This window comes from Schistosoma mansoni, chromosome 4, assembly GCF_000237925.1.
Source record: "Schistosoma mansoni strain Puerto Rico chromosome 4, complete genome".
Taxonomy (NCBI): Eukaryota; Metazoa; Platyhelminthes; class Trematoda; order Strigeidida; family Schistosomatidae; genus Schistosoma; species Schistosoma mansoni.
In genome coordinates this window covers 27,807,899-27,832,305 of record NC_031498.1, presented here as the reverse complement: position 1 = coordinate 27,832,305, position 24,407 = coordinate 27,807,899, and the positions used below count along the sequence as shown (strand labels likewise).

The window sequence follows — 24,407 nt, the reverse complement described above, 5'->3', positions numbered from 1 at the left end:
CCAAACCATCCAGCTCAGAGAACAAACCCACATCAAAATTGATAATAATAATAATAATTGCTATTATAAATTACAAACTTACTTGTTCCATCATTGGTACCCATAGTACTTGATTTGGTTGAGATACTGTTGAAATAAGGATTGTTTTCAATCGAGTAAATAAAACATGATTGGTAGGCAATCGAAATGGTTTTAAAAGTGAAGATTTATCACCGGATTTATCAGACTGCCAAAAAAAAAGAAAACAAACAAATATGAACGTTCAAAAAATATTTTAATCAATCAAATGTACTGAATAATAGTAAAATAATATTCTCAGCACAGAAAGGAGGGGGAGACTTTACGAAGATCATTGTGTTGTATAGTTTTACGGACGAACCTTGACAATTATGTCTTGAGGGTCAAGCTTGTTATTTTTTCTCTCTCTCTGTGACGGGGTTTCAAACTATAATAGAGGGGATCGTGAATGTATACTACTGAGGCATTCCATACCACAACTAAACAGCTAGCTCAAAAAATTTTTTTCCAAGTTTTCTAATTAAAAGTGAGTTAGTAAATTAAAACTATTAAATCAATAATTTTTTTTAAAGTTTTTTATATGAATATCATTCTTTCATGGAATATTCTCCTTGAATTAAGAAGACGAGATAAAATCAAATTGATTATACCATACTGAGAAAATATATATTCTACCATAAAACCCCCTCTGATCTATAATCATATGCTCACTAGTGACTGACTTCAAGAGATATTTCCTTGAGTTCTAGTGGGAAGCAGTGGCCAGTGGAGTTCTACCAAGTCTGTTGTAGAGATATCAACTCACTGAAGACAATTGGTGAACGGTCGCTCAAAATCGTGAATTGGTTGAAGTTAGACATTAACACCGTTGGATGCCGGCTCAGTGGTCTATCGGTTAGGGGCTCCGACTCGAGACTGGTAGGTCCTGGGTTAGAATCTCGCGAATGCGGGATCGTGGATGCGCACTGCTGAGGAGTCCCATAATAGGACGAAACGGCCGTCTAGTGCTTCCAGGTTTTCGATGGTGGTCTAGCTTCAATTGACCCATGATTTCAACTATGAAAAATGAAAACTGCCATTAAGTGACAATAGATGAAATGGGTTGATTTCCTAAGGAGTATATAAATGAGCATCTGTGAACTTTATTCCGTAGCCTAATATACTTTCTCGTCTACCGTTGTGTTAGTTGGGCGGTTAGCATGTAGCACGTCGTGTATCAGTGTCAGATTTCGGACACCGCCTGTCATAACAATAAGTCAATAAAACAGAAATGGAATTTAATAATGAGACTATATATATTCAAGATTTATATGAAAACGAAAAGTGAATTCATTTGGACACGATTATTATCTAATTTTAATTCATTTTATGATTATCATTATCATCATGCATATGTCATATTCTTGAAAGTCTTAGCTGTGATATTTGGTACTTTTTCTATAATTTTCAGACTAGATTTTCATCTAGTCATAGCTCGTATAAACAAGAGTCGAACCTAAATCATCATTCTGCATATGAGTAAACAAATGTCAAGTATACACACACACATCTAGTCTTCTCAGTCAATGCAGGCTGACACAGTAGGCCGATAGAAAGTTGACAAATAACAAGACCACATAGTGTCAGTTAAAAATCTCCCAATGACAAGTGCGTTTGATTGGCCAAGCAATAGTTTTATATTCTAAGGATCAGAGATATATATAAATGAGTGCTTATAGATGTAAATCGGGTTATTTATTTATTTAAACACATATATATTGGTACAAAAGGGCACCAGATACATATGCGCCACACAAAATAATGAAAGTAGGAAGAGAAGGGATGAAAAGATAACGCGGACTAAAATGCACAACCAGAAGACTCTTTCAGTTAGGAAAGTTAGAACCACTCTTTATGTAGAAAGTAAAAGAAGGTTACAGCAGGTTCGCCACTGGTTTCTATTCTGAGCCATATCTGATAACGTCTCTAGCCACTGTGTTGCACCATCTCTCGGACCCCAACCAAGGAGTCGTGAAGGACCAACAGAAGCTAGTCCTTTGCAGCTCTCTTTCATGCCACGACACCATGTCATACACTGACCTCCTCTCCGCTTTTTCCAACCAGTCCCAGAGTCAGCAAATAATGCACGGCGTGGAAGTCTCTGAGACGAAATTCGTAAAACATGTCCAAGCCACCGAAGTCGGTGTTTCAAGATGGTGACACCAATTGAATTATCGTCTCTGCGCCCGAACACACGATGCCGAACCTCTGCATTACTAACATGGTGTTGCCACTGTATGTCAGGAATCCTTCGGAGACAACGATGATCGAACACAGAGAGACGTCTAACATCCTCAACTCGGAGAGGCCAGGTTTCACAAGCATAGAGCAAAACTGCTCTCACCGACGCGTTGTAAATCCGACCTTTTACAGCCAGACTAACATCACGAAGGCTCCAAAGATGGCCCAGATTGGCATAAGCCGCTCTGGCTTTCCTTATACGTGCATCAATCTCATCACTTACGCCACCACCAGCACTTATATAGCTACCTAGATACACGAACTTCTCAACTACTTCAATCTGCTCACCATCCAGGGTGAGTGCAGGATGAGAATCCTGCCAGTCTTGTAGGAGTACTTTGCACTTGGAGGGTGCAAAGCACATGTCGTACCTGCGGACACTGATTGCCAACTGATTAAGTGCGGATTGCATGCCTTGGGCATTATCGCACAGTAAGACAATATCATCCGCATACTCGAGATCGAGAAGTCGTTCTCCAGGCAACATATCCACACCGCCATTACTTACATCCATCAGAGCTGTTTCCAGGATGTCGTCGATGGCAAAGTTGAAGAGGAATGGTGAGATCGGGCAACCCTGCCTAACCCCACTGCTCTAATGAAACAAGGGAGAAAGGTGGTTGTATGCCCTCACTCTGCCTGAGGTGTTCGTATACAGGGCCTTTAAGATGTTAATGAACTTCTCAGGCACACCCTTCTTCAATAGACAATCCCAGAGAACAGTCCTGTCCAACGAATCGAAGGCAGCCCTGATATCAAGAAACACTACGATTGTTGGCCTGCGATAAGTATGACGGTGTTCTAACATTTGGCGGAGGGTGAAGATGTGATCAATGCATCCTCGACCAGAACGAAAACCAGCCTGCTCCTCGCGAGTCAATCGTTCTCGGGTTTTAAACAACCTACGAAGAATGACAGAAGCCAATAGTTTGGACGCAATCGGAAGTAGACTTATCCCCCGATAGTTGTTACAGGAACAACGTGAACCCTTTTTAAAGATAGGGACGATTATTGACTCATTCCATGATGTTGGAACACTTTCTTGCTCCCAAACCTTTGCAAACAACACCGTCAGTTCCTTAGCCAGAAAGTCACCACCATCTTTAAAAAGAGCTGGAGGTAAGTCATCTGGGCCAGGTGATTTGTAGCGCTTCAAGAGTTGGAGTTCCTTGCGGACTTCCGCCTCGTTTGGTGGATCAGTCGTCACCGGCCATGGGGGGCATGACAAACTGGTTGATGTTGCCGGAGCAGCAGGCCAGTTGAACTGCCCTTCGAAAAATTCCGCCCATCGTCCAAGATGTCGACAGATGTTAGTGATTGGCATCCCGTCATCCTCGTAGATTGTTTCACTCACACCAGACTTCTTGCTGCCAGTGGCTCGGATGAGTTGGAAGAGCTTCCGGCAGTTACCAGATGCAGCTGCTGCTTCCATCTCATTAGCACGCTCCGACCACCAGGCTTCTCGGTCCTTACGTAAGCTTTGCCCGATTTCATTACGTAACAGCCTTCGTTTGTGGTCATACTCACGGTCACCCGGAGTAGACCGACGGGCTTCCATCAGTTGTAAGGAGCCAGAAGAAACCCAGTGCTTGTAAGCGGGACGTTTCGCGAAGCCGCAAGCGGCTTTACTCGCCATTTTCATGGCGTCGTGAAGATGCAACCAATGCTCATCTATACTTTTCGATGGGATGGTAGCTAGCCTAGAGGCTAGCTCCGCTTGATACTTACTTGCAACAGAAGTTGCAGCCAGTTTACTAACATCGATCCGTTGGTGGTGGTCAATCCTTCGGCCACTGAAAAGTAAGGTGAGATTGGCGCAGACCAGGGCATGATCAGACTCCAGATAGGTACTCCAAAAGGAGCGGCAGTCTTGTGCACAACCACGCCAGCGGTAGCTGATCGTGATGTGATCAATCTGAGTTCAGGCTTAAGATGCAGAGGGAGGATGCCAGGTGGCACACCGGCGATGACTGTGCCGGAAGTTAGTGCTGGCCAGAAACAGGTTGTGGTCTGTGCACAGTTGCAGCAAACGGTCCCCGTTATCTGTCCTGCGACCAACAAGTCCCCATCGGCCACCTAAACGACTCTCTTCTGTGCCTAGACGCCCGACCTGAGCATTCAAGTCTCCGGCTAATACTACAATATCTGTCGAACGCGCTTTCTGGAGAAGAACTGTTAACTGATGGTAAAACTCATCCTTGATTGCATCTGGGCTGCAATCTGTCGGGGCATAGGCGGAGATGACGAAAAGACACCGTTTCTCACGCCGGTTTCTTCTCACTTTGATGGAACTTTCTAATCTAACAGCACATAACCGACTGTTAATGGGGATCCAATCGATTAGTGCTGCCTCAGCCCTAGCGCTTAGTGCAACACCAACGCCAGCAAGACCAGACGAAGATGCCACAGAGTCCCCGGATAAGCGCACGTGAAACAAGCTTTTCGAAGCGACAGATGGAGAACGAATTTGTAGTACTTCACTAGAGTCTTGAATACGGGTCTCGGATAGACAGCAAACATCAACATTAAGACTTTCTAAAGACATAGCCAGCTCCATCTGTTGTCCGATCTGCATTAGTGTGCGAACGTTGAAGGAAGCCAGCTTGAACGGCATACGTGGTTTCAGAAAGACTGCTTCAGTATTCGTAATCGGTGGAAGCATTCACTTTCAACCAGACAGTGACTGGAGATCGTTTAGATAGGACAGAGTTTCCACCATGGGCGAGCTACTGCATAAGTGGAAAGGAAGGATACACAAATTGAGTAAAAAGGGAGTGAAAAAGCGACGTAGTAAATAATAGTAATAATAATAATGGTAATAATAATAATAATAGTGTAAATTGTCTTGCTTCTAATATGAGCGAGAATAGTATCGTCAATAGAATTCATCATTTCATTTATTTGTGTGTGGGCTGTGATACTGCCCGGGTGCCCAAACCGAAGCAGGTGGTTTTCTTAGGGGGCCACACCCCGAGCCTTTGACCTAAAGGTCTGATCCACAAGGCAGTGGAGCATCGTGAGGAGATGCAGTCCCATGGTAGCCGTTGACCAACAGCAGGTTCATTCGCCATTCGTTCCATCAGGATACTGGAGCCCATGTGCACCATTGGTAAATCGGGTTAGCCCAATAAATTTCCTTCTTCGCTTTTAGTCTTTTCGCCCATTAGCCGGTTGGGAGATTGTATATAGGAAGTTTGTGTATTAGTATCAGTATCAGATACCGCCCGTTACAACAGATGGATGCTCGCAATCTCATTGAATGATTTAGTTTACTTCCTGTAGAGAACTGTATTATGCCGACCACAAATTCTCTTATCATATGACTACAATATATCACTGGCCATCTATTCCTCACTGTAGGTGAATTTCACTCCATTTTCTTATCATCAGCAAACAACAAAAGAATAATCATAAACATTTATTACCTTAGTTGATGGGACCATCCGTCCAAGTACTTCACAGGTGAATTTGACACGTTCTAAATCAATAGGACATGATGAGTCTAAAGGTTCAAGTCCATGACGAATAAGCGTATCGAGATGGCGATTGATTTCTTTAGCTCCAGATCTGAAAAAAAAACGAACAATAAATAAAACACATGTGTCTATGAATAGTATATGAGGTGAAGAAGGGTTGTAGTTCAGGTGGATGATTTCGGTGAGGTTTTAATTAAACCATACAGCTCAGCGCACGAAAGTTCTTTCAAAATGTATAGATAATATGTATGACAAATATTTATGACTTGAGAATAATTGAAATTTGGTTGTGAATATTTCATCAATATACTTGAAAATCCAATCCAAATGTTTCTTTTCCTTTCAAAAAGATAACATTTATGTAGGCACCGCAACTTATTGATCGAATACTAATGTGCAAAACTAACCCAGGCTTAATAAAGTTTATACAAGGTCAGTAGTAGTGTTACTCTGTTGATCCTCCGATATTCTTCTAAGCAATATTAATTTGTGAAGAAAAAAATCTCGCATTTGAATTCTTTGTACCCAGAAAAGACCTAAGCTTGCTTACAGTTTGACTGGTTGCTATTATCATAAAATCAAAAGCTGCTCTTTTGTACTAATACATTTTTGGACTAAATAAAATTGCAGTTCTTATTAGCCCTACTCATCCATCAATTAACGTATTCAATATCAGTTCATAAGTGAGGTTGCCTTGTAACAATGAAAGGATGAAAGTTGGGAAAGATCGTGACCTAAAAGTAGCACACACACTTAGCCTGATTCCCAGTCATAAAGCCTCAAAAAGTGTAGAAAAGCACTTTTGAAATGTGTTATAGATTCACAAGATTATATGTAACCTGCTTCAAGCAACTATTTCTTGGACACTGCAATCAATCTTCTAAGTTGTTAAGACTACCACTTTTATAGGTACATCAAGAAGAAAGAGAAGTACACATTGAAAGCTTTATGACTAAATCATGTAGAGCGGAAAAAACGAAATTTAACATCACAAAAGCAAATGTACACGTATATACAAATAAACATTGATATTATCTTACTTCACAATCATTTTAATGATAAGCAACATTGATTTCGCATCATCTGAACTATCTTTATCAGTTCGACTAGCTGACTGGATAAATCTTTGCCAAAGATGATCAATTAATGTAGAATCAAATTGATTTGATGCAATTAATTGTTGAATAATTCGTTCCATACTAACTAGATCACCCATTTCTGAATCACGTATAAAATTGCTTAAATTTGTTGCAACTATATCAGCACCTTCAATAGTCAGCGTACCATCGGATTTGAAATATTCCTCAGAATCTGGTTGAAGATATAATTTCCTTAAGAATAATGAAGAGAGAGAGAGAAATAGACGATAACATACAACCTTATTTTTTAGTGGGAGATTTCTGGATTATCTATAGCTAGGCTGAGCATAAATGTCATATGTTCTAACCTGAAATACTTAGTTCGAAACTAGACGCAATAACACAAAGCATATACAATAGAAATATAGAAGATTCTTAAGTTATCTCTTTAACCCAGCATTAAAAAATTACGAAGATGAAGAGGAAATTAGAGTTTGATTGCATTATCAAAATCGATCATGACAGTGTAAAATGAGTATTTCTGGGAAATTTGAGGACGTCTTTAAAAATTAACTATTCAAGATGCGAGTTTCAGGGTACCGAATTCAACTTCACTCAGGATCTAAACATATAAAGCGCCCATTGTTACCTTCAGCTTGTGATTCCCACCTAGGTCTTAAACGTTATTGATTCGTTTTCTCTTTTAGTACACTATTTTGTGACATTTTTCCAGGGTATTTTTGTATTGTATATATTACGTATGAATTGAGTGCATGTTATTCGTTCTTCTGGGCTGCTTGTGGGATTATATATCTTCCCTGTCGATTCTGGTCTTCTTCATCTAGTTACCAGGGCTTGGGGTCCGAGGAGCAGTTAAACTTCGTACTGTTATTGAGTTGCTAATTTATATTTGTGAAGATATTTAACTTTGTAATTAGTTTTTTTATTATTTGCATCTCTTTCATTAATTCTCATAATTTGCACAATTATCATTGTTGACTGCCAAATTAAATTGTTGTTTAGAAAAACATGATCTTTCATCTTCTGTTCCCGTTCTGAACACCCCATAGCATGACACATTGATTATCGTTCACAAATACACTGCTATACACATATCCTTCTCGTTCTAAATTATCCACTGTTAAGATAACAGAACTCTAATATATTTGCCAATAATAATCACTTGATAAAAGAGACTCATTATGTGATATAACTAATGGTTTAATGTATTTTTCCTTCTCTCGGACGTAAATTATGATGATACGTTAATACCTTAATGAGACTAATCACGTTATATCAGAATCAGGATTCGCGGCCCAAAAGAGAGAACCAGATTAACATTAGAGAATACTTTATTCAATACAACCACAAGCAGTCACACGTAATGAGTTAAGAGTAGAAATCAATGACGAGAAAGAAAATCACATATTTAATAGCCGGTAGGTTGTGGCTGTGTGTCAATGCTCAACGACCAATCTCATATTTTACTTTCACTACTATACATCATTATGTCATTAAAGAAAAAACGCAATCCAGCGGAGAGAATTTTCTTTTCGACAATTCCATTTACTTAAGCTGTATAATTGTATCTATAGCTAATTTCATTTGCTAAAATAGTGATCTATAGTAAGATAAAAAGGTGCTAACGCAACAACTCTAATCAGGCGGCCTGTTTAAGCATCTGGGCTACCTGTTCCTGTCATCTATACATTTCAACAAGTTATCTAATTTTGTTTGATTTAATACATCATTATGCCTATTAATCGCATAACCTATTCAGGTGAGTTTCTGAAAAGTGTAAGACCTTTCGCTGTAAAGGTTACGGAAGGCCTAATCAGATATTTCGTGGTTGCTGGCAATATGCAGCGAGAAGAATGTACATTATCCAGATGTCGATTGACAGGGCTGCTAACTTCTAACTGGCGATCACTCAATAATTATCGTCAGGAAGGACGAAGAAGTAAGAAACGGAAACTTGTTGAAGTACTTTGTGCTGAGAATTCTATATTGTACCAAAAATATAATATTGAATAAAGCTAATAATAATAATAATGTTGTCAAGACATCAAAATCAGATCTTAAAAGGAAGTTACACAATAACCGGTAAGGTGAAAATAATTGTCCACTGATAGCTATTAAGAGCCGAATAATTAAAAGTTGTAATAATTGCTAATTAATAGTTGTGAGAGTTGTTGGAAAGAAGTAGAAATATTAATAAGACTGATATATTATGGAGGATAGGAAGTGATAAATCTTCTAACTGAATGCATGATTTGGTTTCGTAAGCTCTTCTAGTAATCCCCAGGCTAAATCTAAACGACAACGTGAGCACGAGAGAAAAGGCGCGAAATAAGGAAAGAATGCTTTACTGCAAGGTCCGTTTTATGTACAGAAAATTTAGGGTATTCGTAGAATTTCAGATAGCCCTGGGCTTTTGGAACCCTAATAAACATAGTAGCAGAATAGGTAATCATCCAAACAGAAATGTGATACGTGACTTTCCACTTTCTATATGTTTCTAAGAAACGTCTGTTTAATGCTGAGTGGATAAAATGTTTTCGGGAGTTTCCGGGGCCCCTTTGGACTTTTTCCGAGGAATTTCCTGGGTCTTCCCAACAGAAAGGTTAACACTATGGAAAAATGAGGGACTGAACATACTGTTTTTGTATGCAAAGGTTAGACTTAAACTGGTGGATATCAACGACCTCTGTTGTACATAAGTTTTTCATTTTCATTCCTATAGGGCAAACTCTTCCAACGGTGTGTATGATTTTTAAGGAGACTTCTGGCGAAGCGAAGTGTATGGAATTGAAAGACTATAAAGACAGTCGTACAGCTTAATAAAATGAAATCATCGAAAAGAAAAAAAAGGCCATACATTTGTAATATTCTACTACTTAGTGATTAAAAAACTCGACAGTTGTCCAAAACTCCATAACAAGCTCCTTCAAAGACGCTGGAGGTGGATAGGACATACATTAGGGAAATCATCAAACTGCACCACGAAGCAAGCGCTAACTTGGAATCCTGAACGGAAAAGGAAAAGAAGAAGGGCAAAGAACACATTGCGTCGAGAATAGGAAGCAAGCATCAAAAGAATGAATAGCAACTGGAAAGGATAGCCCAGGACAAAGTTCGATGGAGAATCCTGGTGGCCAGCTTATGCTCCTACGCGAGGGGCAACATGGGTATGTTAGTTTGGGTAGACCTTTAAAAAATCTCACTAGGACAAATTATGACTTAAATCCTAGTTGCAACAAGAGGGTTCCTTTTTGGGAGAAGGGAAAAGAGAACAAAACAAAGGAGAAAATAAGGACATTATTCAAATATTGAAATGGATAACTTACTGACATGCTTCTATAACAGCTTTCTTTATAGTTTCTTCTTGTGACCATATCAATGTTAATAAAAGACGTATACCATTTTCTAAACCTTTAATACCAGCTTGTTTTGCAATAACAAAAAATTCAATTGCTTCTATTACATCTGATATTGTTTTTGATGAAAGCATTGATTGAAAATCTTTTATCGCTGTTTGAATGTGCGATATAAAAGAAGATGTTTCTAACAGATAAGCAACACAAGCCCGCTGACGTACTACATCAGCTGTTAATTGTGTTTGTGCAACACTTGTTGAACGTAGTGGAGATGATTCTGTCATTAAATCATTACCACCTGTGATACCGATGCAATTATTTTCAACTGATGGATTATTATTAACGGACCCAGCGGCAACTGCAGCTGCTGAATGAATTGCTGCTTCTAGAGCTGCTGCGGCATCTAATTCTGCTGTAGGACACAATGTAACATTCGCATCATTACTATTATCTACGTCAACTTCGTCATCACTTTCCTCTTCCTGGTCTTCTTCTTCTTCATCATCGTCATCAGTGGCTTGTTGTTCTTCATCATCTGAATCAAGTGATCGACGTACACGACGACGAAATGTTTGTCTCTTTCGACCACTATCTTCACTGACAGAGATCGATTCTTTTGAATTTCTACGTTTCGACTTTTTCTTTTTATCTAAGGATTTCTGAATGTTAATCCCGTTATTATTATTGTCGTCTTTAGTTGCTGTTTCATTTTCATCAAGTGTACCGACTTTAGCTGAAATTGAACAATGAACAATAGCATCAAATTTAGCTATATAATGTGTAATTTTGATAAAAAGTAATGACAAATAATCATACTTATGTAGAAAATGAAAAAAATATTTAAGCAAATAATTGTTTTCAATAACCTCCTTTACAGGAATTATTAGGCTGACTGATTGATACTTTATTTATTTAAACACATAAACATTGGTACAAGGAGGCATCCAAATATATATGCGTCACACTACATCATTCGATATGTGTGATGGCTAGAATAATGTTCAGGTGCCCAGACAGAAACAGGTGGTTTCTTAGGGGGATACACCCGGAGCCTTCGACCTAAAGGTCGAATCCACAAGGCAGTGGAGCAACGTTAAGAGATGCAGTCCCACGGTAGTCGGTGACCGATAACGGGCTTATATGCCATTTTCCCCTAAAGATCCTGGAGTTTATGTTCACCATTGATTTGGAATCGAGATTTTCCAACTTCCCTAGGTGGATCCTCCATACCCCACCACCCTGTCGTGAGGAGGAAATGAGTAGGACTTCCGTGGCAGTGGCTGTATACGCGTGGCCGTGTGAGAGCATTTCGAGAGGGAGAGTGGATTGTCCCTACTGTCGGCCATACCATGTCATTGATACTAATCGTTAGGGAATATAAGATGAAGTCTATGTTTTCTCCCTATCCAGGTAACAGTTAATGATATTAGTCTCATTCTGGTGGACGACATCTAGTTACTACGATATTGGCGTTATATTTTCTAATGTAAAATTATTTCAGGTTATTATGTTTTACTTCAATCAAGTATGAATTTTATTCAGTATGATAAGTGTGAACCTTGTATGTATTTTACACTAATCCTGTGTATCTTCTCCTTTATATGATCTTTAGTAATTCATTATCAAGTGTATATAAAATTAGTATGTAAATGACTTCATTTGTACCAGTCTTTGTGTTTTCACCTCGTATTGTGAGGAGTGCAGAGGTCTTAATTTCTAAACACAACCAATAAGACAGTCGATACAACAGAGGTGACGGTAGATATAACAGCCATCACCTTAAGCCTAAATTGGAAGTTACACAGAAAACAATTATTTGTTTAAACAATTCTATTTTTATTATTTTTCAATTCTGGAATATTTAAAGCAAAAAAATTTTTAATTACATAGGAAACAATTTTGAAATGATGAACCAATACTACTTAAAAACCAAAAAAAAATATCCAGCATGCTTTATGTAATATTCAAAATGAATATGAATGAATAATGAGAGACAAGGAGAATTATATGGTACTGATATTGACGATGATGATGGTGATGAGAATGCCCATTAATTATAATGATGACAGAACAGAAGTGAAATGAAATGACAACCTACTACGTGTATAAGATGATGATGATGATTTTTAGTGACATACACGTTTACAAACTGCACATCCACATTCACGCATACACATACAACACACAAGTTTACAGATAGATATATACATAAGCATTGCTACTAGTTATTAAGAAGTTATGGATGAGATTACTTTTTCGCTTACTAACAGATTTATAACGAACTGAATTCATATTTTGAAGAAAAAAACAAACAAGGTAACCAAATAAATAAATCTTAGAAACAAGTAAGATATATTGTTACGAACTTCAATTTCTGTTTACTCAAACCAATAAGATTATTAAATTATTGAATCTGTTTAAACCAGATAATACTAATATCATTTGCATTATATGTATGTTTACAAAGTAGGCTGACATTGATTGGCCAATGCACAATTGTTCTGCCATTAGCCTGACCAATCAGAAGACAAGAAATGTCAACTGATTTTCTCTGCATATTTTATAACTCCAAGTTTTACATCATTATACAAGTCAATTGAAAGACTACAAGTTATTATGAATAGCAAATCATAATTTGCAATTAATTAATTAATTAATTTATTTATTTAACCACATAAATATTGGTACAAAAGGGCACCAGATACATATGCGCCACAAAAAATAATGAAAATAGGAAGAGGAAGGATGGAAAGATAAGGGGGACTGAAATGTACAACCGGAAGACTCTTTCACCTAAGAAAGTTATAACCACTCTTTATGAAGAAAGTAAAAGAAGGTTACAGCAGGATTGCCACTGGCTTCTATTCTGAGCCATATCTGATAACGTCTCTAGCCACTGTGTTGCACCATCTCTCGGACCCCAGCCAGGGAGTCATGAAGGGCCAACAGAAGCTATCCCTTTGCAGATTTCTTTCATGCCACAACACCATGTCATACACTGACCATCTCTCCGCTTTTTCCAACCAGTCCCAGCGTCGGCAAATAATGCACGACGTGGAAGTCTCTGAAATGACGCATTCCACTGACTACACTACTCTTGCAATTAATTGGGTCATTAGTAGTACAAAATTGAGTAACATATACAGAATTAACTGGATGGTGAGATATATCAACAGTTAATGAGTGGAGTGAAAGCTTACAATTAGAGTAATATACAAAAGAAATAATCCAAACCAATTATGTAATAAATATATACACAATAAAGATAATATATAATAATCCACAGTAGAATAGTTCTTTTCAAAGATCCATATTTAATATATAACACAATTACTTAAACAGGGGGATAATATAGAATATTTTATAGAATGAATAAAGTCTAACTTTTGAGAGTCCATATTTCTTGGACTAAAATATAATTAAATAATGTTCAAACGAATGATATTTATTTCACGGAATGACACTCCCTCAATAAAATCTTCAAACCCTAATCTTTCACATTAAGGCTTATACTCTTACTGATTCTACCACTATGGGATTTGAATCGAAAACTGCATCTCTTTGCTAATGTGCTATGACAACTCGAACTGATGTACGTACGTACGAAGCGATGCACACACACACACGTTCACATGAAAAAAACGACCAAGGTTAATAACCGAATAATTGACAAAGTCAAAATGTGAGTCAAGAAGGATAAATACATCTAGAATAGCCCATGTGAGCTTGACATAGTTCTGAACACTACAAGTATACGGCGCAGTAATTCATACTGTTTTATTTTATGACTGTGAAATATGATCTTTAAAAATAGAGGATATTCGTAGGTTACTAGTATTTGATCGTGTCTTTGAAGCATTGCTTGGGTACATTTGGACAACTGATCTAACAATGCTAACGTTAGACGTAAGATACTAGGCAAATATAGAGGTCCAGTTAGTCAATATTTGATGATCAATTCGGCTAGAGTGTGAGTCAGGTATCAATACCAAGCGCCTATCTTGATGCTAGATGTCTGATGTTGCAAGAGGATGTTTAGAAAAAGCTAAATTACTTAAACTAAGATATGTTAGTCTATGAAGTCACTGACTGTTGAACTGAACTGCTTTGATCAGTAGTGATTATCTTTATGATGACATTCTCTTGAGATATTAAAAACCGTCTTACAAAAATTGTTTTATCTTGTATGAATTGTCGAATATTATTGAAATGGTGTCGTAGTAGTATTTGTTCCGGTTACTAACAGGTGCATTAAACCTACAGCTACCAGTTAACTAGTATTATACTTAATAAAAATCATAAAAAAGTAATATTGTAATGGAGATCCGAGACAAATTAATATATGATATATTTCAATTTATTATTTAATATATAGGCTATCAGTATAGATTGATAACTCGATCAGATTTAAGTGTTCTACACAATAAAGTCATGTATTATTAAGTTAGAGTAATAACTTGTTAGCGGGACATGGATTGGATTAAAGCATGTTTCATATATGATGGTGTTGCTACACGCTGATTGGCTAATTTTTATCCAATCAGCTCTAGTCGTTGCTTGGAAAAGACTCTAGAATCTTCTCATGTAAAATCTATAAATATACTAACGTATTTCTTATTGCGCTTCTTACTGCTTTCATCTATCCTTGTTATTTGGAATATAATTTCTTCCCTGTTCAACCGTGTTCTGATTTCGGGGTCTTGTCGAGTGTATTGGTGTCCAAGAATACTAAGCAATAGGAATAGCTGGGTCATAATAAGGAGTATATATATAAAACAGTTATAACATAACTGATATGTGTGTTCCCAAATTCCATTGATCTGATGAATGATATAACATGATGTGAATTTCAATGCTTAATGATTCGTTCCTTCAATCTCATATAATGAAATATTCTAGATGCAATAATCTGTTAATTTACAAATTACTATAACAATAATGTTAAGTAATACTCAGATAAAAACGAATAGACAGTTGAATTTAGAGAAAGAAAGAAAATAAACGACATACTTAATAATTCTTCTAAACTTTCAAGACGTTTCGTTTCTTTATTTACAACTTGTTGTAATTCATTTGTAGTCAGCTAGGAAAAGAAACACAACAAAATGAAACGATAGAAAATGTAGTTGTGATTATGATTCTTTGGCAGGTAGTTTGTGATTAGATAAAGTAATAATGTGTAACTGATTTGTCAAGTATCATCTTTATATACTCTACACTATGATACCGGTTGCTAGATAATAATGAAATACATTGGAATGGATTTCGAATTTGGAAGTATTTCAAAGACATTACACCATTGTCTCAGGATTAAAAAAAACTTATAAATTACTTATATCAATGATAGTCAGCGGTGCTGATTAACAACTGATTGTGAAATGAGTTCCTTGTAGTTGTAAGTGAGAATGTATGGGATATGACAGTTACTTATTGATAACATTAGATGATAATCATGTTATAGTATCAAATGAAGGAAGCTGAAAATTCTGCTGAGTCTAACAGAACAGTCTATAATCATAGTGGTCGGAAAGATTTACAGGTCATAGCTTCAATGACGTATAGATGATGGGTGTGCAGTGACGAGATATTTCTAATATATATATATATATATAATCCTTAAGACTGTTAAATGTATATGTGCCGGTCGCCTGTCAAATGCCTACCTCTGGAGACTACATCGGATAGAGGGGATAGGAGCACACAAAAAAACAACATTCTAGTTGAAAAAAATAGCTGGACGACAGATGGATTATTACTGATCATGAGATAAGTAGCGAAAGCAAATTGGAAAACTGCAGTAAACACATTCTCTGTGATAAAATTCATAGTAGGTGATTTACAAGTATTTAAACGTAACCACACGTATACATACATAAATTATAACTAAGCACAAATAGATATATTCATACCTTTGCAGCAGGACATTGTAATATCATGGCTGTAAGCGTTTTACAAGCATTTTTTCTTGCTGAAGCAGATACATCCATCATTGCGCCTAGATTGCCAACTAATAAAGCGGCTAGTTTCGACTGACGACTGATTGGTAAACCCTTTTGAATTTTAGCCGAAAAAAACAGGTAGGAAGTTATATGGACATAAAAAGGGATACTATTTTGTACATTCAGTGTTTCATTCATCATCAATAAAGAAATTAGTTAATAGTCAAATGGAGATGGTCATTTAGAAACGTAACAGAGAATAAACAATACAAGAATATAACTAGATGGGATTTGTAGATCACAAGGATGTGATTTATAAGATGAAACTGTACTATTTAGATTGTTAAGAGCCTGGAAAGTGTCCAGTTCACTGAGAAACACTGATACAATGATAAGCTTCCTACATACATACAATGTTGATTGGTAGGTAATAGCTGATGTAACAACCATGAAATAATATATGGCTTTGAAATATACTTTAGTTATGCGAGCTATTGTTACCATCAGGTTACCGGAAACCGATCTATATGATATAAGAGGGTACGAATATGTGATCAAGTAGTTAGAAGTCGAGCATGTTAAACACTAAACTACTGGATTTAATAAACCTATTAATAGAGACTAGACAAGGTTAATGAATAAGGGATGCTGTGAGTAGTATCCCTCTAATTGTAAATCTGTTATCAATATTAGGTTTTAAATAACGCTTGTCAATATAAAAGCTGGAAATAGGTTCACACTTTCTATACAGAAAAAAAAACACAACAAGTAGACGAGATTTTTCAGTGCATCAGAACGACAGACTGAGTATTATATCAATGTATCATAGCTGCGTAATTGATTAGAAGTGTGTATATGATTAATATATAAGTAAAACAATAACATTTCAAAGAACAAATATACATCGACTCACTCCAAGAACCACAATATTATGCCATATCTGTAAGGCTTTTGCACGTACATAACCATTCACATCATGAATATGCTCCTAGTCAATGAGATAAGAGAATTGTTTTTAAAAAAATAATTAAAATTTCAGGTTATTGAGAGTTAGTAGTGTTACTCTATCAGACGACGGCAATAGGTTCTTTAGGGTGAAATTACATAAACTTATAACATCTTTTTTGGTACTTGGTACTTGTTTCACGAGATTCTATTCGATCATAACAATATCCTAAACATAATCGAACAAATAGGAAAAAAATGAATGAATGAATGAAATAATTGTGTATAGCTTCGTGTATTGAATGCCCCCAAATGCCCTGGTACGGCCGACAGTGGGGAGAGTCCGCTCTCCCTCTCCAGATGCTCTCACATGGCCACGCATATATAGCCTCTGACAGGGAAGTCCTACTCACTGCCTTCACGTGGCACAGGTGTTGTTTACGAAAGTGAGAGGATGAAAAGCGAATGTCCGGCGCTTTAACCGGGTTGGTGGACACGGGAAGTTCACCTATGGGAGTTGGAAAACCCTGATTCCAAACCAATGGTACACATAGGCTCTAGTATCCTGAAGGAACAAACGGCGTATGAATCAATCGTTGGTCACAGGCTAACATGGGACTGCATCTCCTTACGATGCTCCACTGCCTTGTGGATCAGACCTTTAGGTCAAAGGCTCCGGGTGTGGACCCCTAAGAAAACCACCTGCTTCAGTTTGGGCACCTGGGCATTGTCACAGCCCTCACACAAATCAAATGAGATTTGCGCGGCGCATATATATCTGGTGCTCCTTTGTACCAATATTTATGTGTTTAAATAAATAAATAATCGTGTATTGAATATGCAGATACATTATAAAAGAATAAGACAATATTAGTCGGGTATAAGTTAAACAGAGATGTAAATCTATGATCTCAGACTATCCAAATAAGATATTGAGTTGGAAAAAAGACGTTTAATTGTCCATATAATTTAGTCAATTAATCAGTGGTTCATTGTCGATGTACAGCCTGGTGCAAATGTATTTCAGCCCAGGTTACTCATGACAATATCACCTATGACAATGATTATAAGTAGATCAGTTAAACAAGTGAACGTAGACATATTGAAAAAGCATTTCATCGGAGAAAATAAGCTAATTTACTTGGTGTAGCATAGAAAACACATCTATCAGATAAATGTTAGTCTACTGCAGTGCTACAATATTAGTTAAGAGTCTGTACGTTAGAAACAAGAGGTGAATAAATTCATTTTGATAGAAAGACACATTTACTAAAAATACAGCTTTGGAAATTATTTTTAAGCCATTTTAGATTACTAAACGTTGTCTTCAGTAAAAATGACTTTTGATAGACATTACTATTATTATTGCTACCAAAGTTGTGCTTACATATCACAACCATCACACTGGATTGTTATTAAGTGTATTTGAGGGCGGAGGTACTCAGCCAAATAATTAGTCCCTTCGATGATCGTAATTTAGTTCAATAAAGAATCACTCAGAGTTCAGGAAATTCACTCGTAGCTACTGACATTTGTAATCATCAACCAATCATGAATGTTATCGAGGTAATTTAATCAACACAATTAATAAGTAATGTAATCATGAATTGCTTCTAAATAACTACAATCTAAAAGAAATGAAAATTAAAACAGTTTAAATATTTTTCACAATTCAATTGAATAGTAGTTAAGTCATATCAGTAGAAAAAAATTAACTTCATACCTGCAATAGATCCATTAAACGATCTCTTTGAACACGTTCATTGGGATCCAATTGTTCACGTTTAGCAAACATAGGTAATATTTCTCCAATAACTCCTAAAACACAATTTCTCATTTGATATGGTTCTTCATCAAGTCTACAACGAAGTAATGGTAAGATTGATTGAGCAAGAGTAGGATAAGTTCGAGCTACTTCCAATAAAAAATTGGAGAAATTTTGAGAAGCTTGTGAATCACGCTCTAAATCTGCTCCATTGTAGCTACATATCTCCTATAAAAAAGTTCATAAATAGTCATAAATTAATAATAACAAAAAAATTAGACTATGTGAAACAAACTCGAATGAAATAAAAATTAAGTAGGTGATACTAGTTTATTGAACTAGTCCGTGATGAAAAATGACTTTGAATAGAGTAATCTCCAAGCGCCTTCGATGTTAGTAATAGTCACATCTGTACAAGCAAATGGTTTCGATATGGATTCTAAATTATCTACTATAAAGCAAGATTTGTAGAGTGAAACCGAGCATATCAAGTAGAAGGCAGTTATTGCCGAGGGGTTTGAGTGAAGTCGGTAAACACAGATCAGTGGAACCTGAAATAGCTAATTTAAACGTTTTTTGCTCATATATATATATATATACTTAAGTTCCCATACCATATCAGCATAGCCAGATTGAACTGTAAAAACGAACGTCAGGATAGCAGTATTTGTTACAGTATCAGTCGCAGTGGAAAACATTAAGAATAGATAGTATGACTCAAGAACAATGAACGAATTTACGGCTTGCGTAGTATGCGTATTTCCGGGCCGGGTGTGTACTTCTGAGACTTTGTGATCGATTGTAATTCATTTCATTCAAGGCCTCCAACCACTGATTACGGTAGCCGCGAAGATCTCAGCAAGATAGTTTACACCTAAACGGCTCAGTTTAACAGTCTATGACTTCATGGACTGATGTCATATCTTAGTTTGACCGCTTTGTATCTCCAAACTTAAACAACAGCAAACAAAGAGCATCAGGGTAGGGGTTGGTTGTTCATACATGACACATGCTCCAGACATTTCAGTTGATGAAGATTCCCTATTTTTATCTGGAATCCTATTTCTAGCCACAAGATTGCTCAGTTATATAAGATTGTAGATCCATACCATTGAGTAGTCCTAAATACGAAGAATAACACAAGTGTTCAATGCTTTCTAATTTCTAGTGATTCTTCAGCTGTTGCTTTCTGATGAAGATTAAATTCAAACTGAAAATTGTTGTGTATTTTTCAACTGTTATTAAAGTAAATTCATATAAGCAACTGATCACAATATTTCATAAGCAAAATTATTGATTTAGTAGGTAAACATGTCCAACTATGTCCAATAATATTGCTGACTAGAATAATGATTCAGATATGTTTCGAATTCTTTCGAAAGAAAACAAAAGGTGGTTTATACACATAATGCAGACCTAATGTAGTGAATGAGAACACAGGTGGGGACAATCGGATGTAGTTAAACACAAATTACAGACTATCTCACTAAATTCTGATAACCATACAGTAAACAGTTAATTTGCAAAATAACAATCAATTGTCTCAATCTTAACTGTTCCTTATGTAAATATCAGTCCATCTTCTCTGATATCATTGTTCATGCATTTTCGTGCCGATTGCGCTTCATTCCTGCTTTTTTCTTATCGATCTTCTGACCAGATACATTCTATGTCTGACCACACCACACTAGTACTCCATACATTACAGTAGATCACTGGATTCATTTAATTCAATGTACTTAAAATAACAGTTGAAATTTAATAATAAATCAGGAAAACATGAAACAAATCAATAATGTTAAAACTAACTTTTAATAGTTCACGAACAACACTAATTAGTTTTTCATCTTCAATAAAAGATCTTACAATAGCCATAAGACAAGTAACCATGTGCGGGAAACATTGTAATAATTGAGCTAATTTCACAGAACATGCAATACTATGACCATAACGACGAACTAAGGTGGCCAACAGACGAATCACTGCAATACGTATATTAGCATTACTGGCTATATCACGATCTTCAAGTAATTTGTAACAACAATTAGCTGGTAAGCTAGAAAGAAAAAGAAATAAGCAATTAGGAAGACAGAGTAAAGGAAAAATATATTTTAACAATAATCAATCATGTTAAATAATCATAATGAATAAGACGGGAAGAAAAAAATATTTTTTATTAAAAAGTGTATACTTAATGAAATCCTCTTCAGCTACTGGGGGATCCCAAAGTTGATCCAATTTCAAACGACAAATTTGATCAAGAGCACCGACTGCCTTTTCACATTCTACAAACCAATCCATGCATAATTGTAAATCAGATGGTCCACGATCACCTCGACGACCACCTTTTGCTCCTCTACCACGTCCAGCCTGGAAAATCAAAAAAAGGTGTACAGAGAATAGATACAAATACTAATCCAATTTAAAAATATTGATGGAAATCTGTTTGTAAGGAATTACTAGAAATACATAAACAGTGAACAAGCGATCAAAACTAGGTGTTTGTAACATGACTGATAAAGACGTCGAAAAATGAAGTATTCATCAATTAGGGTCAATGCGTAAGAGAGTGGGTCAAGATGATGTAGTAATACAATATAGGTGTAAATGTTAAACGTATTTGTAAATTTTTATAATACAGTTTAAAAAGTTTAATAGTGCAAATTCAAATTGTGTGCAAATCCGCGAAAATAGTTCAGTATCGGTTTGTTTCCATAAATCTTTCACAAGTTTAATATGTGCTGCTATCTCCTTCCATTCTTTTTTTTCCATATTGTCCTTGGATCCTTGCCTTGTAACAAACTGTTCCTTTTCTGATTCATTTAAACTTTGTTTCCTTTCTAAGAGCATCAGTAAATTTCCATATGCTCGAATGAAAAAAACTAGCTAGTTGTCTAAATCCTCTATAAAACCCCACCAATTCACTGCTCAAAATAGTTTATTAATACCTTCATTTCTTCTTTATTCTCCATGACGAAACGGGAATTCTATTTAACTATCGAATGCATTCTACACATACGTCGACCCAGACGGACTAAGGAGAGTTTCGTCTACTTCACCTGAATCCCAGCTAGAAGTTGGGCTGACAGTGAATTCCAAAAAAACCCGACAGATTTCATAGCTACGATGTGATATGTCACTTCTCTTGATGAATTTGTCCAATTTTTTATGATGCTGATTACTTTTTTTTTAAATATTTTAGTTCCATCTGGAACACGACTGTGCTTTGTTTTATGTTTTATAATAACTTCTGATTTAATGCGACAGAGCGATCTACATTTACTGCACGATATTCAGTATATCGCCAAATTTTCTTGACAATAATCACCTCTTTTTTAAAAGCATGATCGTTCACGCTATCAAAGACATTGGGGCCACTTTTACTTTTTACATATTCCGATTCCAATATATATATATATATATATATATATATATATATATATATAAACGTGTCAATTGAGCCCCCAAATGCCCTGGTATGGCCGACAGTGGGGAGAGTCCACTCTCCCTCTCGAAATACTCTCACATGGCCATGCGTAATATAGCCTCTGTCAGGGAAGTCCTAATCACTGTCTTCTAGTGGCATTACTGTTGTTTACGAAATTGAGAGGACGAAAAGCGGATGTTCGGCGCTCTAACCGGGTTGGTGGACAAGGCGAGTCCACCTAGGGGAGTTGGAAAACCCTGATTCCAAACCAATGGTGCACATGGGCTCCAGTACCCTCAAGGAACGAATGGCGTATGAACCAATTGTTGGTCACCGGCTACCATGGGAATGATCGCCTCACGATGCTCCACTGTCTTGTGGATCAGATCTTTCGGTCAAAGGCTCGGGGTATGGCCCCCTAAGAAAACCACCTGCTTCAGTTTGGGCACCTCAGCAGCATCACAGCCTTCACATAAGTCTCATTTGATTTGTGCGGCGCATATATATCTGGTGCCGTTCGTACCAATATTTGTTTAAATAAGATAATATAAATAAATATGTGCATACTGTGCGTATCGCCTCGATATAGCCTTATTTCACAAGCACTGTAAGCAAAGATGGATAGTGGCTAGCAGTGGGATCCGGGATGCGTGTTTCGTCCTATTTGGGACTCGTCAGCTGAATATACCTGCATCTCAGAATTGATGTTCACTCTGGGAGTCAAACCCAGTAACTTTCGCTTCAAACGTCATCGTGTTATCCATTTAGCTCCTGAGTTCTGATAGCCACTTGCTTGTGCAATGGGGTGAAATTTTTTAAATTCACTTAGTATTGTTTGTTTCAATCTTCCCATTGATGTTTAGGACTGCAACTGGTCAGTCTCTAAATAGGACGAAACGCGCATCCTGGATTCCACTGCTAGTCACTATCCATCTTTGCTTACTTTCAACTATAGTTAAAACCTGATTAAATTATTTTAAAATGAATTGGAAATTAATATTTAATTTATGCTTTTTCTGATATCTATTCTTAAATGCTATTCACTTATTGAAAAATGGACCGAAAAATGAAGGAATAACTTCAAACTGTTGTTATAAAAAAGTGCTTCTACACAATTTTGTGAACTATTTGTTTTATATTTTATTTTATTTTTATTTAAACACATAAATATTGGTACAAGGAAGCACCAGATAAATATGCGCCTCACAAATCCCATTCGATTTGTGTGAGGGCTGTGATACTGCCCAGGTGCCCAAACTGAAGCAGGTGGTTTTCTTAGGGGGCCATACCCCGAGCCTTTGACCGAAAGATCTGATCCACAAGACAGTGGAGCATCGTGAGGCGATCATTCCCATGGTAGCCGGTGACCAACAATTGGTTCATACGCCATTCGTTCCTTGAGGGTACTGGAGCCCATGTGCACCATTGGTTTGGAATCAGGGTTTTCCAACTCCCCTAGGTGGACTCGCCTTGTCCACCAACCCGGTTAGAGCGCCGGACATCCGCTTTTCGTCCTCTAACTTTTGTGAACAACACCGGTGCCACGAGAAGGCAGTGAGTAGGACTTCCCTGTCAGAGACTATATACGCGTGGCCATATGAGAGCATTTCGAGAGGGAGAGCGGACTCTCCCCACTGTCGGCCGTACCAGGGCATTTGAGGTTTTATAATATACATAAACTATTGAGAATTCTAAGGAATATACCAACATTTTTTGTCATTAACTTTCAATGAATATCGTATGAAGTTTATTTGTGAAGATAATCCAGCGAATATATAGCCTCTGCCAGGGAAGTCCTACTCACTGCCTTTTCGTGGCACCGGTGTTGTTTACGAAAGTGAGAGGACGAAAAGCGAATGTTCGGCGCTCTAACCGGGTTGGTGGACATGGAGGGTCCACCTAGGGGATTTGGAAAACCCTGATTCCAAATCAGTGGTGCACATGGGCTCCAGTACCCTCAAGGAACGAATGGCGTATGAACCAATTGTTGGTCACCGGCTACCATGGGAATGATCGCCTCACGATGCTCCACTGTCTTGTGGATCAAACATTCAGGTCAGAGGCTCCGGGTGTGGCCCCCTAAGAAAACCACCTGCTTCAG

General features: G+C 37.1%; 1 protein-coding gene across 1 annotated transcript in view; it reads right to left on the bottom strand.

Annotated features, from left to right (window-relative positions):
* Positions 1-24,407, bottom strand: part of Smp_131070 (putative condensin) — a gene marked incomplete at its 5' end in the record, with an annotated part of 44,296 nt that overhangs the window by 14,520 nt on the left and 5,369 nt on the right. Inside the window, 11 exons of the mRNA XM_018797377.1 lie at positions 83-226; positions 5,724-5,865; positions 6,815-7,105; positions 10,201-10,642; positions 10,784-10,963; positions 15,241-15,313; positions 16,140-16,280; positions 17,083-17,157; positions 18,838-19,107; positions 20,689-20,935; positions 21,071-21,249. Of these exons, the coding sequence (XP_018652424.1) occupies positions 83-226; positions 5,724-5,865; positions 6,815-7,105; positions 10,201-10,642; positions 10,784-10,963; positions 15,241-15,313; positions 16,140-16,280; positions 17,083-17,157; positions 18,838-19,107; positions 20,689-20,935; positions 21,071-21,249 (2,184 nt within the window). The remainder of the gene's footprint in view (positions 1-82; positions 227-5,723; positions 5,866-6,814; positions 7,106-10,200; positions 10,643-10,783; positions 10,964-15,240; positions 15,314-16,139; positions 16,281-17,082; positions 17,158-18,837; positions 19,108-20,688; positions 20,936-21,070; positions 21,250-24,407) is intronic.